General features: G+C 44.6%; 1 protein-coding gene across 5 annotated transcripts in view; it reads right to left on the minus strand.

The window, feature by feature from the left end:
* Nucleotides 1-1,386: 1,386 nt before the first annotated feature.
* The window catches only part of LOC123031876 (ras GTPase-activating protein-binding protein 2), an 83,440-nt gene continuing 67,296 nt past the window's right edge, over nt 1,387-17,530 (minus strand). For all 5 annotated transcript variants that reach the window (XM_044447320.1, XM_044447318.1, XM_044447321.1 and 2 more), the window contains 3 exons: nt 17,282-17,410; nt 14,700-14,818; nt 1,387-2,523 (listed from right to left, as the gene is read on the minus strand). In XM_044447320.1, the coding sequence (XP_044303255.1) occupies nt 2,251-2,523; nt 14,700-14,818; nt 17,282-17,410 (521 nt within the window). In that variant the 3' untranslated portion in view covers nt 1,387-2,250. The remainder of the gene's footprint in view (nt 2,524-14,699; nt 14,819-17,281; nt 17,411-17,530) is intronic.

A 17,530-nucleotide genomic window follows, 5' to 3' on the forward strand; every position in this document is an offset into this window, starting at 1 on the left:
TCAACAAATCAGCAGTTTAACAGGTCAAAGATCTGTTGCTTTTCCTTTTAGAGGTACATTTATTGAAAGGAGGGACAAAAACACTACGAGTCCACAGTACAATAGGTGAATGATCACCATGTAAACTTCTGTATATGCTTCCAATATTGTTATTTCATGGCATTTAAAGAAGCAAGCCGGAAAACTGAATGGCTCAGTAGCTCCTCTAATAGTTAGGTCTTTTCTGATCAGTCCTCCAGTGCCATTTGCCTTAACAGTTTTACAGAAGATAGCAGGGCAATACCATAGCACTTTTAAAAGTCAAGGAACACAAAACACTGGTAAGCAAACTGCTGAAAACAACAGTTTAAAGAAAGGCTTCAAACTTAAGTCAAGTTTATGGTTTGTGGTGAGGCATTCAAGTACTATATTTCCAGGTATCATTTGAAAATGAAACAGTTCAACACAAAAAAACACCCCAAAATATAAACATGGAAATAGAGAAATGTGTCCCAGAAAGTGTATGAAAATAGTGCAAGACTTACCGTCAAACATGGAAGACCTCAGTTTGGGGTGTATATGTGAAATAGGATGATAGAAACTCACTCCCCCACCCTAATACATAGGCAAGATTTTCCACATTCATAGGAAACAGCAGGAGGTTACTTTAACCAAATGCTCCTTGTGTTAGGTGTTTTTGTTACATCATAACAAGTGAGGTCTTCCATGCTTAGAGCAGCTCTGAGTGGTCACATGCTTTTGCCTCCCCTCCTCAAGAGTAAGCCTGAGGTTTGCTGAGTTGTCCAGTGTGAAGCCAGGGAGAATTGTTTGCTACATTTGCAGTTTTCTGGAATGTGCTCTCTATGCAAACAGGAACCTGGAAACAGCAAACCTCTCACCAAGAAACTCTACAAAGTCCAAGTACACAAGAGGAGGTCTTCCCTCCATGTACAAATCTGAGCCACATAGGCATCAACATTGTTTGAAGGTTTGTGCAAAATTGGTGACAGTTCAAAAACTGGAATAGCAAATACTTGAGCTATTACCCTGCCCTGTGAAAATTGCAGTATCCTTGAACAACACATTTTATTGTTAAACATGTTATTTGAAATACACTTAAAATGAAGGTACACACTTGATTAACTTTGGACTTGTCTATGCAAGAATGCACACTCAGTTCCATAGCTCCACTTCTGTAAAAAATACAGCTACTGCTTCATTTCTCCCTTCTTCAAGGACTTCAGAAACTTGTTAGCTGTAGAGCTAGGCAGATTATAATCCAGTAACTTTTACTGATTTAAAGATACTGCAATTTTTATACAATGATTTTATAAACATTTTTACAGCTGTTAAAGTTTTGCAACACAGCCATTCATACACTATACTGTACAAAATCACCAGCAAGACTGGAATGATGTATTTAATAGAAGGCACCATCATGCTTATTACATTACCAGAGACCTCAATACAGTAAAGACAATTTTCACTGTACACTGCTTACAGAAAGGGAAAAAGGGAGGAGGAGTGTGTTGAGCAATCAGCCATCCCTGCTTTGGAGAGAGAGGCAGGGAGCTCGTAAAATCTTTTTTTTAAAACTTGTTTGATATTCAGGACTATGATTTTTGAAGCTTTACATTTGTGTTTACAACTAAATGGTTTCCTTCTGGAACATAGTTATAGTCTTAAGGTTTGTGTGTGTACATATATTGGTCACAGCAAGCAGAGCAGATGCCCGCATCATTTCACAAACTACTTTTTTCTTGCTGCTTTCAGCAGATGTCAATGTAAAACGAGTCAAGTACCCATTAGTGCGGTTAAGTTCATAAAAACATGAGTTGTTTGGAGCCAAGTGTTCTAAAAGGAAAAAAGGGCAAACTTCTCCAATTGCAAAGATTGCACTATTTGCGTTTCCAACAGTAATTAGCAGATATAGTAACACACAAAATGTGCAGCAAAAGGATTTGTTTTTACACTGGAAGGACCTTAACTCAGTTAGACACACACTTTGTCCTTTCGTTGTTGCTGTAGAAAGTTTAAATGGTCATTTCTCAGTCCTTAATCTCCAAGTCTAATTTATAAGTTAACAGTGTGACTTCTTTGAGAAACTGGGGGAAGAACGTCCACTTCAATTTAACTGGTAACCAAAAGATGTTTTTCACATCAAAGAAATGATCAAAAAGGCTGTGTTACATTCCAAAGCCAGAAAATAAACAAGAATGCAAACACGACGAATAATGTATCACTGCCAAGACTGCCTGCCAACACGGATCTTCAGCGACGTTGACCTGCAAACCGGCCTTCCATCTGCCCAGTTCCTCTTCCAGAACCAAGTTTCTGGGCCATGCCACCCCTTAGAGGAGGCCCTCTTCCATCACGGTCTCGCATCATTCCACCACCCACTATGCCACGTGGACCCCCAGGACCTCTGTCGTTGCGCCGAATATCCCTGCGGTCATCACCACCACCTCGAGTCTCCCGTTCACGAGCAGCTCTGGTCTTTTTTTCTTCTACATTCAAGCGTACTTCACCACGGAACATAATTGGCTTTTGGGTGAGGGAGAAAAAAAGTGTTGATACCAAAAACTTAGTTTAAAAATGTCCAAAGTTCAGTATAATACATGCTTTTTCATGCAAGTTATTCCAAGTTCAATCCTTGACATCCTCAGTTTAAAGAATCTCAGCAGCAATACTGGAAAATACTTCTTTCTTTGCAATGGGGCCATGGACAGCCACCAATTGGAGAAGGTTGACTAATGTGGTGAGCATTCCCCATGTATTTGCAAACTGTTCAGAGACAAAATGCCATCGGGTCTTTTTGTTCCCTCAACTGTCACATATGATCTGTAGCCATTTTGCAGAGGAAGAAATGGCTGAGAGACCAACTGCCATTTGGCTACTCCTTTCTCTGGGCTGTTTCCATTCATGTTAGTCAATGTAAGATCTAAGCAACTTTGAAGAACAGCGGCATTGTTTTCCTCTTTTCTCCTCAGCTCATTTTCCTTGTGTGTCTCATATTTTTAGATTATAAGAATGCGGGCAAGAACTGTCATGTTTTTAATATGTGCACATCACTGAACTGCTTCATTTATACCCCACTTTTCCTTCAAGGAGCCCAAGGCTTGATCCCACCCCCTTTATTTTACCTTTACAGAGACTCAGTGAAAATTAAGCTTGGCTCACTGAGCTAAGCTTCACCCACTGAGTTGCAAGGTCAAAAGGAGATTAGAACTCAGGTTTCTTGAGTCTCAGTCCAACACTAACTGCTATACTTTCCATTTTAGGTGCGTTACCAATATCAGTATTTTTTATTTTTGGTTAATCGTATCCTGTTCTTCTCCTTCATGGATCACTGCCTTGTTGTGGCAAAGGGGCTTGCATAGCTCAATGAAGCTATGAGCTATGCCATGCAGGGGCACCCAAGACGGACAGGTCATAGCAGAGAGCTCTGACAAAACGTGATCCACTGGAGAAGGAAATGGCAACCCACTCCAGTATCTTTGCCATGAAAACCCCATGGACAGTACCAAAAGGCAAAAAGATATGACGCTGGAAGATGAGCTCCTCAGGTCGGAAGGTGTCCAGTATGCTACTGGGGAAGAGCAAAGGGCTAGTACTAGTAGCGCCAGAAAGAATGAAGCAACTGGGTCAAAGCCGAAAGGACACTCAGTTGCTGATGTATCTGCTAGTGAAAGGAGAGTCCGATGCTGCAAAGATCTATACTCCATAGGAACCTGGAATGTAAGATCCATGAATCAAGGCAAGGTGGATGTGGTCAAACAAGAGATGACAAGACTGAACATCGACATCTTAGGAATCAGTGAACTAAAATGGACCGGAATGGGTGAATTTAATTCAGATGACTATCAGGTATACCACTGCGGGCAAGAATCCCTCGGAAGAAATGGAGTAGCCTTCATAGTCAATAAAAGAGTAGGAAAAGCAGTACTGGGATACAATCTCCAAAATGACAGAATGATCTCAGTTCGAATCCAAGGCAAACCATCCAACATCACAATAGTCCAAGTCTATGCCCCAACCACTGGTGCTGAAGAGGCTGAAGTTGATCAGTTCTATGAACACCTTCTAGAATTAACTCCAAAAAATGATGTCCTTATCATCATGGGGGATTGGAATGCTAAAGTAGGAAGCCAAAAGATAACTGGAATAACAGGCAAGTTTGGCCTTGGAGTACAAAATGAAGCAGGGCACAGGCTGGTAGAATTTTGTCAAAAGAATATGATGGTCATAATAAACACTTTTTTCCAACAACCCAAGAGACGACTCTACACATGGACATCACCAGATGGTCAACACAGAAATCAGATTGACTATGTGCTCTTCAGCCAAAGATGGAGAAGCTCTATACAGTCAGTAAAAACTAGACCAGGAGTTGACTGTGGCTCAGATCATGAGCTTCTTGTTGCAAAATTTAGGCTTGAAGTTGAAGAAAGTAGGGAAAAGCACTAGGCCACTCAGGTATGACCTAAATCATATCCCTGATGAATATACAGTAGAGGTGACAAATAGATTTAAGGAATTAGATCTGATACAGTGCCTGAAGAACTACAGATGGAGGTTCATAACTAAAACCATCCCAAAGAAAAAGAAATGCAAGAAAGAAAAATGGCTGTCTGAGGAAGCTTTACAAATAGCTGAGGAAAGAAGCGAAAAGCAAGGGAGAAAGAGAAAGATAAAAACAATTGAATGCAGAATTCCAGGGAATAGCTAGAAGAGATAAGAATGCCTTCTTAAATGAACAGTGCAAAGAAACAGAGGAAAACAATAGAATAGGGAGGACCAGAGATCTCTTCAAGAAAATTGGAGATATAAAGGGAACGTTTCATGCAAAGATGGGCATGATAAAGGACCAAAATGGCAGGGACCTAACAGAGGCAGAACAGATTAAGAAGAGATGGCAAGATTACACAGAAGAACTATACAAGAAAGAGCTTAACGTCCCTGATAACCATGATGGGGTGGTCACTGACCTCGAGCCAGACATCCTGGAATGTGAAGTCACATGGGCCGTAGGAAGTCTGAGCAACAACAAAGCTAGTGGAGGTGACAGTATTCCAGCTGAGCTATTCAAAATCCTAAAAGACGATGCAGTAAAAGTGTTACACTCAATATGCCAGCAAATTTGGAAAACTCAACAGTGGCCGCAGGATTGGAAAAGGTCAGTTTACATTCCCATCCCAAAGAAGGGCAATGCCAAAGAATGTTCAAACTACCACACCATTGCACTCATTTCACATGCTAGCAAAGTGATGCTCAAAATCCTACAAACTAGGCTCCAGCAGTATGTGAACTGAGAACTACCAGAAGTACAAGCAGGATTTCGAAGAGGGAGAGGAACTAGAGATCAAATTGCCAACATACGCTGGATCATGGAGAAAGCTAAGGAGTTCTAGAAAAACATCTACTTCTGCTTCATTGACTATGCTAAAGCCTTTGATTGTATGGATCACAACAAATTGTGGCAAGTTCTTAAAGAGATGGGAGTACCAGACCATCTTATTTGTCTCTTGAGAAACCTATATGCGGGTCAAGAAGCAACAGTGAGAACTGGACATGGAACCACTGATTGGTTCAAACTTGAGAAAGGAGTTTGGCAAGGCTGTATACTGTCACCCTGTCTATTTAACTTATATGCAGAGCACATCATGAGAAAGGCAGAGCTAGATGAATCACCAGTTGGAATTAAGATTGCTGGGAGAAATATCAACAACCACAGATATGCAGACAATACGACTCCAATGGCAGAAAGTGAAGAGGAACTAAAATGCCTCTTGATGCGGGTGAAGGAGGAGAGCAAAAAAGTTGGCTTGAAACTCAACATTAAGAAAACTAAGATCATGGCATCCGGTCCTATCACTTCCTGGCAAATAGATGGGGAAGAAATGGAGGTAGTGACAGATTTTATTTTCCTGAGCTCCAAGATCACCACAGATGGGGACTGCAGCTAAGAAATTAAAAGACGCTTGCTCCTGGGGAGGAAAGCTATGGCAAATCTAGACAGCATACTAAAAAGCAGAGACATCACCCTGCCAACAAAAGTGCGTATAGTCAAGGCTATGGTTTTCCCAGTTGCAATGTATGGCTGTGAAAGCTGGACCCTAAGGAAGGCTGAGCACCGAAGAATTGAGGCCTTTGAATTGTGGTACTGGAGGAGACTCCTGCGAGTCCCTTGGACCGCAAGGTGATCAAACCAGTCAGTCCTAGAGGAGATCAACCCTGTCTGCTCTTTAGAAGGCCAGATCCTGAAGATGAAACTCAAATTCTTTGACCACCTAATGAGAAGGAAGGACTCCCTGGAGAAGAGTCTAATGCTGGGAACAATAGATGGCAAAAGAAGAAGGGGACGGCAGAGGATGAGGTGGCTAGATGGAGTCACTGAGGGAGTTGGTGTGAGCTTAGGTGGACTCCGGGAGATAGTGGAGGACAGGAAGGCCTGGAGGAGTGTTGTCCATGGGGTCACGATGGGTCGGACACGACTTCGTGACTAACAACAACTACAAACCTGTTCTTTCTTTTGAAAGTTCAAAATGGCTTACATGGGGGTTCTCTGCAATCTCATATCCAGGCAAAATTCTGGTTCACAAATGCTAAGCTTTAACAATGCAAAAGCATAAGGCATTCCTAGACTGTTTACTTGCAATATTAACTTCTGGTTGTGGGAAACTGTTCATTTTAACATTTCATTTTGAATACAGACAACTTACTCTGTCCTGTGAACCTTTGAAGAGAATCAAGAGTTGACATGTTCGGCCAATATTCATCACTATGGATTTGTATGTAGAGTGGAGTAAGCAGCAAGTATCCAGCTCATGTACTTCATTCTTGAAACCCCACCCAATGGTAAACTTTTGGAACTTCCTAGCAGGCTTATCATAGCATATTGCACATGTCATGCACAGATGTTACTGCTAAATGTTATTAGCAAAATCATGTCCTCAGAGCTTATTGATCAAACGTTCAGTTGGCACTCAGGTGCTATGTCCTTAATATCGTAACTTTGCTAGCACTAAAATCCATCAAGAAGCTGCTGCCAGACTTTGAACGGTCCCTAAGTTCTAATTTTGAGGCATTGCTCATTCTTAGTCATCAGAGTTCACATCTTTCTTCTAGCAAGAAAAGGGCTGGGAGCTTATGGTGTTCTAATTTTCAATTCAGCTGATTATCTGAACATGATAAACAAGTGGTCATTTGCCAATGCATACAGATTCTCTCTTCCTGCTATTCAAATGTAGTAAATTCAAAACTTTACAATGTACAGTGGTACCTCAGTTCCCGAACGCCTTGGTTCACGAACAAATAGGGTCACGAACAAAAATTTCTGAAAAATATTGACTTGGGTCGCAAACACCGCTTTGGGTGGTGACCAAGATTGCAGCCATCTCTCCCCCACGCCCCGCCCCGAGTGGGGAGATGGCCACGATTGCAGTTCCGTTCATGCAGGGGAGGTGTGCATGATCAGAGGCGCACTGCTGCAGGAAAGACGGGAGCAGCAAAGCAGAGCCGCAGGAGATGGCTGAGATTCCTCCTGTCTATCCTGCAGGAGCATGCCTCTGATCAGGCATGCCTTTCCTGTACGATTGGAACTGCAATTGCGGCCATCTCCCCATCCCCAGTGCACCATTTGCACCCATCTCTCCCTCCCCCAGTGTACCTGTGATCATGCCCGTCTCTCCCCACCCCCAGAGTGCCAGGATGATGGGTGCCTGCAGGGATGACAGGCACGATCTCAGTCGTGCTGTGGGGGCGGGGAGATGGCGCACTTGTGCTTGGGGTGGGGGGGAGATGGCCGCAATCTTTGTTGTTGTCACTTTGCTTCACATTTTTCTGTTTTAAAAAATGGTTACAGAATGGATTAACCTTATTTACATTGAACCTTATGGGGAAATTTAACTTGGCTCATGACCAATTTCGGTCATGACCAGAGTCCTGGAATGGATTAAGTTTGTGAGCCAAGATACCACTGTAGTTCTATCTGCATTCTATTCAATAGTTTATGCTGCATCTAACAAATGTACAACTTGTTCTGTTCTAATTTATTCCTTTCTAGGACAGTGGTTAACAGTAATCAAGTTTTGTAATTTTGTAATTGAAATTACGAATTGTAATTCTTACTCTTCACTGGTGTGTCAAATATAATAATCGACCCAACCTTGTGTTAGGTAGGACTATTCTATTACTATGAATACATTCATCAGTAAGTGTTTCACAGTGCATATAGCATGTAATAGTTGAACTGGAGGAGGACATATTTCATTACTCAATCTCCATGAACCTACATGGAGGTTCAAACTGAGGTTTGGACTGTGGGGTCAGGAAGAAAAGCAGGTTGCTTACCTGTAACTGATGTTCTTCGAGTGGCCATCTGTGCAGTCACACATATGGGTACTGCGCCTGCGCAATGCCTCTGGCCGGAAGATTGATAGCTAATAGTTTTTGGCGGGAAGCTCCGCTCCCCTCCCCCCTGTGGCCTATAAAGAGCAGAGCATCCGCCATTTTGTTCAGTCTTTGCAACCGAACGTACGATATCTTAATAATTTTAAATCTTTTTTTTTTGTCGTTACCGTAAAAAAGGGGGATGGTCGGTACCGAAGATGCCTTTCTCATCGACACCGAGCTGTCGATGCATCCACTCACCGACACCGAGCGGGGCCGGCGGGTGGGTTGTGTGACTGCACAGATGGCCACTCGAAGAACATCAGTTACAGGTAAGCAACCTGCTTTTCTTTGTCGTGGCCTCTGTGCATCACACATATGGGTCGATTAACAAGCTTACCATCAAGAAGGAGGGAAGGTGTCCTCAGTGAAGAACAGAGGAGAGTACAGCTCTACCAAAGGAGCAATCCCGTTGAGCTCGAACATCGAGACGGTAGTGCCTGGCGAAGGTGCAAGGGTTTGCCCAAGTAGCGGCTTGGCAGACATCATCAATCGGGACCCCCGCTGCGAACGCAGACGAGGTTGCAACAGCTCTAGTAGAATGGCCGCGGGGAACTGAAGGCAGCTCGAGCTTAGCTAACTGATAACACAAGACAATAGTGTGGACTATCCATTTAGAAAGCCTTTGTGGAGTGACTGGGTCGCCCTGATCTCTAGCCGAATATTTGATGAACAGTTTATTGGATTGCTGAATAGACTCCATTTGCGATCGATAAAAGGCTAAACAACACTGAACGTCGAGGGAGTGCAAGTATCTTTCCAAGGGATTCGACGGTGATGGAAAAAAGGCAGGTAGTACAATGTCTTGTCCTGTATGGAAAGGTGTAGAGACTTTGGGCAGGAAAGATGGATCGAGATGTAAAACGACCTTTTCTCTGTGGAAGTTTAGATAAGGAGGGTTGACGCGGAGAGCACAAAGTTCACTGGCCCTCCAGGCTGACGTGACAGCTACAAGGAACGCCGTCTTCCAAGAAACTAATCGGAGATCCACAGTCGCCAAAGGTTCAAAGGGGGCCTTCATAAGGGCCTGTAGAACTACAGAAAGGCTCCACGTGGGCATAACCGGTCTAATCGATGGATTAAGATTATACAGTCCTTTCAAAAATCTCTTGAGGATAGGATGAGAAAATAGGGGTGATCCGTCGACTAAGCCACGGTAGTAGGCTATTGCGGCCGTATACACTTTAATAGAAGACGGCTTCAATCGAGAGTGATGCAACTCAAGAAGGAACTGAAGAATTTGTTCGATTGATGAGACAAGTGGGGAGAACGAATGAGACTCGGCGAAGGTGGAAAAATGTTTCCATTTAGCCGTATATGACTTCCTTGTGGACGGCTTTAGGGCAGAGTCAATAATATGCTGAATCTCAGGGTGCAAGAGCATTGGGTTCGAATTCAACGGGGTCTGTCTCGAACCGGATGGTACGGAGAGACTGTGGCAGTGAGAGGCACCCGCATGGTTGGATTCGAGAATCGGAACCAAAGCGGTCGAAGTAATCGTCGATACCGATGGATTAATAGAAGCTGTCGGATTCGAGGCTCTCGAATCCGTTGTCGGCCCCAATGGAAGGTCAATCATTGAATCCGCCACGCTGTCAGGTTCAATGAGAGCAAGTCCGGGTGACGAAGTGTGCCGTCCATTTGCATTATAAGATATGGAAGTGCCGGAAGATGAAGAAACTCCCCGCGGGAGATGTCGAGCAGTTTCGCAAACCACACTTGATGTGGCCACCAAGGGGCAACTAGTATCCCCGATGCACGGTCGCTCACTATCTTTGCTATGACCCTCATCAGAAGAGGGATCGGAGGGAAAGCATAGAAGTTAATGTTGTCCCAAGGGATCATGAATGCGTCCCCTAGGGATGCTTGTCCAATTCCCGCTCTGGAACAGTAAGTCTCGCATACTCTGTTCTGTCGAGTAGTGAATAAGTCCACATCGGGGAACCCCCAGCACCTGAAAAGGTGGTTGCGCGTATGAGGATCCAGTTCCCACTCATGAGAAGAAGATGTGTCTGCTGAGAAGATCCGCGTGCACGTTGTCTATGCCAGCCAGATGAACGGCCATCAGAGTAATGTGTCTCTGAATGCACCAGTCCCAAATTCTCATAGAAAGCCTGGCTAAGGTTGGTGACTTCGTCCCTCCTTGCTTGTTCAGATAAAAAACGGTCACTATATTGTCCAAAGTTATCTGAACGATACGATGATGAAGGAGGTCTTCGAAAGAACGAAGGGCTTTGAAGACTGCCAGCAGCTCTAGGAAGTTGATATGATTCGTGGATTCTAGACGAGTCCACATTCCCTGGGTAGACAGGCCAGAGCATATTGCCCCCCATCCTAGGAGAGACGCATCGGTACCGAGAGTTATCGAAGGAGGTCGCGCCCTGAAGGGGACTCCCATCATGAGATTGGTCGGTTTCAGCCACCAGCACAGGGAGTGGAGCACGGAAGACGGGATCCGAATCCGTTTCGACTGTGGATCTCTTTGTGGATGATACACCTTGTTGAAGAATCGTTGTAGTGGGCGAAGCCAAAGTCTGGCATGTGGAACTACGGCAACTGAGGAAGCCATATACCCCAGGACCCTCTGGATGGATCTCGCTGTAACCGTTCCCTCTCGTCGGATTCGATGGATATGGTGAGCGAGAGTCTGCTGTCTGTCCTGAGGGAGGAAGGCTTTCTCCAACATCGAATCCAAGCGGGCTCCAATGAAGGTGAGCATCTGTGTCGGAAGAAGAGAAGATTTCCCTGTATTAATACGTAGGCCCAGACTATCTAGTAAGGTACGGGTTGTATGGATGGTGTCTAGGAGTCCTTCTTTGGATTGCGAGACCAACAGCCAGTCATCGAGGTACGGGTAAATATGTATGCCCTGAAGGAGTACGAAGGCACAGACAGGAGCCATGCATTTGGTAAAAACTCTCGGAGCCGTAGCCAGTCCAAAGGGTAAAACTGTGAACTCATAAAGTTGGTTTGCAACAGCAAAACGGAGGAAACACCTGTAAGTTGGATGCATTGAAATATGAAAGTAGGCGTCCTTCAGGTCCAGTGAGGCGAACCAATTACCTCTCCTTAACAACGGGAAAATGTTTTGAAGGGTGGTCATACGAAACTTTCTCGGTATAATAAACTTATTCAAGTCCCGCAAATCCAAAATTGGACGTAGACCACCATCCCACTTGGGGACCGTAAAGTATCTGGAATAGAATCCGTGAAGTCCATCAGATGGAAATACTTGACGAATTGCTCTTTTAAGGAGAAGTTGCTGTATTTCGTTGAGAAGTACCGGCGAACATGAAGTAGACCGGATCGGACTCAATGGAGGAACGATGTCGAATTCTATTCAATAGCCGTGTTTAACGATGGATAATACCCACCGGTCAGATGTGATGGACTCCCAATGGGGAGTCGGCTTCGGAGCCGATCCCCAGATGAGAGGGGGGTGGGTATTAGAGGAGCATGAGGAGTGGTTCGCCAGTCCCGTCAACACTGAATCCGATCGTCGAAACGACGGTGGCCCTGTTGGAAGTGCTGTTGGGGCTGAGGGCGGTGGTGCTGTTGATGCTGTTGCTGGCGGTGTTGCAGCAGCTGTCTGCTGGTATGACTGGTTGTAGGATGGCTGATTCCAGGACCACTTACGTCTGCTGTGTGACTGGATCTCCATCCTGCGTGCCGTCATTCTTGACTCGTGCAGTTTCTTGAGTTTGTGGTCGGTACGTGAATGGAAGAGCCCGGAACCATCAAAAGGCATCTCTTCTATTCGCCGCTTGGTTTCCTCCAGGAAATTACAATTCCGAAGCCATGCGTGTCTCCGGAGGGAAACGGCACCGACCAAGGCCCGGGAGTCAGTGTCCACATGGTGACGTGCCGTGGACAACTGCTGCACCGCGACCTGCATGGCTTCTTTGATTAGGACCTTCGCAAAGTGACCCTGGTGGTCTGGGAGGGTAGAGGCGACGTTGTGGGGGCACTGCATAATAAAATATTGATATCGCGCCAACGTCGCCTCGTAGTTGGAAATGCGAAGTCCTAAGCCCGAGGCAGCATAGACTCGCCTGGCCAGGGAATCTATTTTCCGGCCCTCCTTATCCCTCGGTGCCGTATGTCCTCTCACCTCTCTGCCTTGCAAGGATTCGACGACCACCGAGTTTGGTTTCGGGTGCTTTAGCAGGAAGGGGATGTCTTCTTCCTGGACCCTGTACATAGACTCATATCTCCTGGATGTCGGCTGAGGATGTGAAGGTAGGTCCCAGGGCTGCGTCATCGCCTACCGCAGGGTAGTTATAAGCGGCAGAACGATGGAAGTCGATTGCTCCCCGCGGACGATGTCGTAAAACTTGTCCGTCGAAGGTCCTGGGCGCTGGGCAGCGTCGATGTCCAGGGACTGGACAAGCCTTGACATCAGCTCCGTGAAGGAGACGTGTGACTCACTGGGTGACGCAGGATCCTGGGATGTCACCATGACGTCCGGGGAGGTTGAGTCTACTTCAGAGATATCCGAATCAGCACCGTAGTATGGTGGGGCAGAAGATGATGACTCCGCCGGCGAGAAGGAGCAGCTGCTTTCGCTTTGTGGGGATCGAGGTGGCACCCTCCTCGAATCCACAGACCGCGGTTGGTCGTGGGGCGGAGGTGAGGATCGCTCCCTGGGAGCAGGGTAGTACCCCACAGAGAGCGGGTCTCCCCAAGGTTGGTAGTAAGGACGACGCCAACTCTCTGGGCGTTGCTCTACCGAGCAGCTCCTCCGATTCCCTGGTGGGGACAGGCCAGCTTCTGTCTCCAACGTCACCGCGGGCATCGGTGTCGGTGACCTCGCTCTAGGAGGGGAGTCCTGGATTTCCCCATCCGAAATAGACCCCCGTAAAGTTGGAAGGGGTGCAGGTGGGAGGTTGACTGCACGTCGGGGAAACCCTTGAGGGGTAACCCGCATGGCCTCCTGAAGGATCGGTTTGGGCGGGGTCGGTATCGTAACCGCCACCGCTACTGAGGGTCCCGTCAGCTCCGAGTCCTGATGTCGGGAACAGTCCGTGGACTTAGCCTTCTTCGGAGGCTTAGAGGCCTTCTCTTTTCTGGCCTTCTTATGGCCTGCCAGATTCTCTTCGGCATGCTTCCGCTTCTCATGCCTCTTTTTCGGTGAAACAGAGGGGGCCACCGAAGCGGACGCATCTTCATCCGAAGGGCGTGAGGGTGGAGCCACAGAAGCGGAGCCAGGTTTTGGGATAGAGACGAGCGGGTCTGATTGCATCAGAGCCCTATCCCAAAGGAGCCTCCGAAGCCGGTTCTCGCGGTTCTTCCTAGCCTGCTTTGAGAAGGCTAGGCAATGAACGTACTTATCCGTCCTATGCCCCTCTCCAAGGCAGAGGAGGCATAGGTTGTGCGGGTCAGTAGGTGCCATTTTTGACCCACAGTCTGCACATTTGCGGAAAGCCGCTCGCTGCGCCATCGCAGAAGAAGAAAAAGAAGAGAGATAGTGCAGAGGGTAAGTGTATATATATATATTTGACAGATCGAAGAAGAAAAAACAAGAGAAAAACTACACAGAAGTGGGAAACGAAGTAAGGGGAAAGTAGTATAAGGGCAGTATATAAGGAGAGAACCAAGAATAGCCAAAGCGAAAGTCAAAAGAGGCATGAGGCACAGTGAACGGCGGTTGCAAAGACTGAACAAAATGGCGGACGCTCCGCTCTTTATAGGCCACAGGGGGGAGGGGAGCGGAGCTTCCCGCCAAAAACCATTAGCTATCAATCTTCTGGCCACAGGCACTGCGCAGGCGCAGTACCCATATGTGTGATGCACAGAGGCCACGACGAAGAATGCATATTTCAATTAAAAAAAAACTCTAGCCAAACTATAGTTGATATGCTGTTAGAATTATCAGTGGAGAGGGGATGAAGAAAGGAAGTGCAAAGCCTGTCCCTGGATTTCACTGTGCAGTATAGATACACTAGGGGCTAGCAAATGTTATCTGAACAGACCTTCAGTTAGAATTTACATTTTCCTCACAACAGGATGACACAAAGAAAGCATAGTACATTAAAAATTAGACTTGATTAGAATGAGCTGATAGATTGGACTCTCCTGACCACTTAAGACTGCAGGTAGGGAAAATTGTACTCCAAGGAGAAATATTCCAAAGCCATATTTTAGAATATGACATTCAATGCCGTAAAAGTCTCGAGAATACAGAATTCAGAACATTTATACACAGGAATTCAAATAGAATCCCCTCTCTCTGGCAAATGCCAAACAGGGACTATGGACAAGTAACTTACTTTTGCCAATAAAATTTTCTGAACTGGCTCAGAGTCATCAAACACTACAAAACCAAAGTTTGGAAGTTTTCCACCAACGCCTTTAGTATTGATGCGAAGTTCCACGACGTTACCAAAACCTGTGAAAATGAAGCACAAGTGTTTATAAAAATAAAGATGTACAGGGACTTCCAAGGGAATGGCGACTTGAAGCAGAGGCAGCAACATTTGTTGCTGTTCCTGCCTTATCTTGTTTTGGAGGATAAAATTGTCCTTGAGGTGTTTACCTCTCTGACAGATAAGCATGAAGACTCTGTCTACGGCTCTGATTACAGCGAGATGGCAAGATAAGGTGAACTGAAATAGTTATAAAGTCAACTCCCCACATTTATTCCTTTTCATTCTCTTTTTCTTCCTACATTATTTTTATTTCTATTTCTTTTTACATTACAGTGGTATCTCAGCTCACGAATGCCTCAGTTCACGACCAAATCGGGTTGTGAACAGAAATTTCTGAAAAATTTTGCCTCAGGCTGTGAACTCCCCATCGGGTGATGATCGCGATTGCACCTGTCTCCCTGCCGAGCACCCGTGATCACACCCGTCTCCCCCTGAGCGCGTCCATGATTGCGCCCATCTATGGCCACGATCACAGTCCTATGGGGTGGGGGGGAGATGGCCATGCTTATGCTCGGGGTGTGGGGGAGATGGCCGCAATCTTTGTTATTGTCACTTTGCTTCAATTTTTTGTGATTAAAAAAAAAATAGTTACAGAACAGATTAACCTTATTTACATTGAACCTTATGGGGAAATTTGTCTTGGCTCACGACCAATGTGGGTCATGACCAGAGGCTTGGAACGGATTAAGTTCATGAGCCAAGGTACCACTGTATAACTTTTTTTTTGCCAAGGGAATAATACTGCTGCAACTTAGACTCTCAAGGAATTTTGTTTGCATATTTTGAAAAGACTCTGAAACAGATAATCGTTCGTTGATGGATGGCGTCTCATTTGCAAAGCTGTTTAATGTTTCTATTTTAAAATTAAGTATTAAACTGACCTTGGGAAGAGAATATTGAAGGACAACAACGCTTTCCATATAGCTCAGATTTGAGGCTGCAATTTTGGCTGTGATTCAGATTTCAAGGCATTTACCTACTTAGAAAAGGACTTTGAAAGGGGTATTCCTTTAATGTCTGTTTGAACTCTAATTAAGTCCTTAATTTTGTAGTTGTAAACTGTCTGATATCTATATTGAAGAAATTTGGACATTATAAACTGACCTTGCCTGACGTTTGGTGTGATGGAAGAGACAGTGTCTCCTTCTTCCGTCACCATTTTCTGAGGGAGTGGCTGCCTGTTTGAGCCAAGTAATTTTTCTGTTGTTTTGGATCTGATCTATGTATGATTTGTTGCAAGGAACAATTATATCTCCCTGATGGGACTGGGCAAGACTTGGTCTTGCTCCTTCTCCCCTTCTTCAACTGTGGGTGATGGAAAACAAAGAGAACAAGCATGATGTGGTATGAGAAGATCATTAGTGCCACCTGTTGGACTTTGGAAAAACTGGAAGTTAAAGCTCCCTGCTATGAAAGTCTGAACAATGCCTTTACTTAACTAATCTAAACTAATATATTCATAGAGATAGAATGGGATTAATAATTCTAACATTGACTGAAGGCTGACTAATTGCCTCTTATCTACTTCTCTTCTTGTCCTTTTCTCTTTTCCCCGCCTTCTCTTTTTTCTTCTTTTCTTGATTTCCTCCTCCCCTAATTCTTCTGCTTTAAGCTGTAGTCTTAAATTTTTAATTTGTTTACAGTTATGAAGAAAAGATGGATGTGTGGAGGAGAAGAGGCGAGAACACAAGAAGGAAATCTGAATTGGATGTGGGAAAATGGATAATAAAGCTGAAAAGAGATAACCGTTTAAGCACCTTAGATTGATTATTAGAGACAAAATGAAGAATATGCTTTTTGAATATAGTCCCAGAGAGCCTTTCAAAGAATATGTTAGAATTATTTTGGTATATGATAATCATGGCAATTGCAGTTGTTTCTGAAATTGTCGGAGCCCCCAACAATTGAAGAATGGAGAAACGGATTGGCAGAGTATGTTGTGATGGCCAAGTAGACTAGCCGTGCTGACATATTGTCAGCCGATAAACAGAATTTTACTGTGCTTAGCATGTTTAGTGGGATTTGAGGAGTTTAGAAAAGGAAAGATAACTGTAGAGGATTTGAAATGATTGGGGAATCTGTTGTGGTACAGATTAATGATTTCTTTCTTTTGTTAAATTCTCATGGACCACAGAAAGACAGGAAAATCGATAGATTTGGGAGGCTGATTGTATTGGTTGGCTCTGTATAGAATTCCCTTGGCAACCTTGTCTGTTTTAGCTTTCTTTGTCTATTTTAGTTGTTTTGTTTATTATTGTTGCTTTGTTAATTAAAACAAGATGTACAGTATCTACTAAACAGCACTGTAATTAACTCAGAAGGATATTTTTGTAATGTCTGTTAAAGAGGTAGTTCAGAAAGTTTTAGCATATGTTTAAGGATTTATGGCTCCTCCAATGCAAACTGAAAGATACATCACGTACTCATGAAGAATTCCTTCAGTTCATTCTCATCAATATCATGTGGTAAGTTGCCAACAAAGAGCTGGTGACTATCTGGATAGCGAATTATTCTGCGATTGTCTGATTCGTTCTGATCCATATCTCCTCGACCTGCAGTCATTCAAAAAATGAAGCACATTCAGTGTAAATCTGTACACTTTTAATAAGAATGGGCAGTGGCAAGTGTCTATTGATTTATAACTTACAGAATAGTTTGCTTTGAAATAGTAA

The sequence above is a fragment of the Varanus komodoensis genome, unplaced genomic scaffold, assembly GCF_004798865.1.
Source record: "Varanus komodoensis strain SLA01 unplaced genomic scaffold, ASM479886v1 scaffold51, whole genome shotgun sequence".
In the NCBI taxonomy this organism is placed as follows: Eukaryota; Metazoa; Chordata; class Lepidosauria; order Squamata; family Varanidae; genus Varanus; species Varanus komodoensis.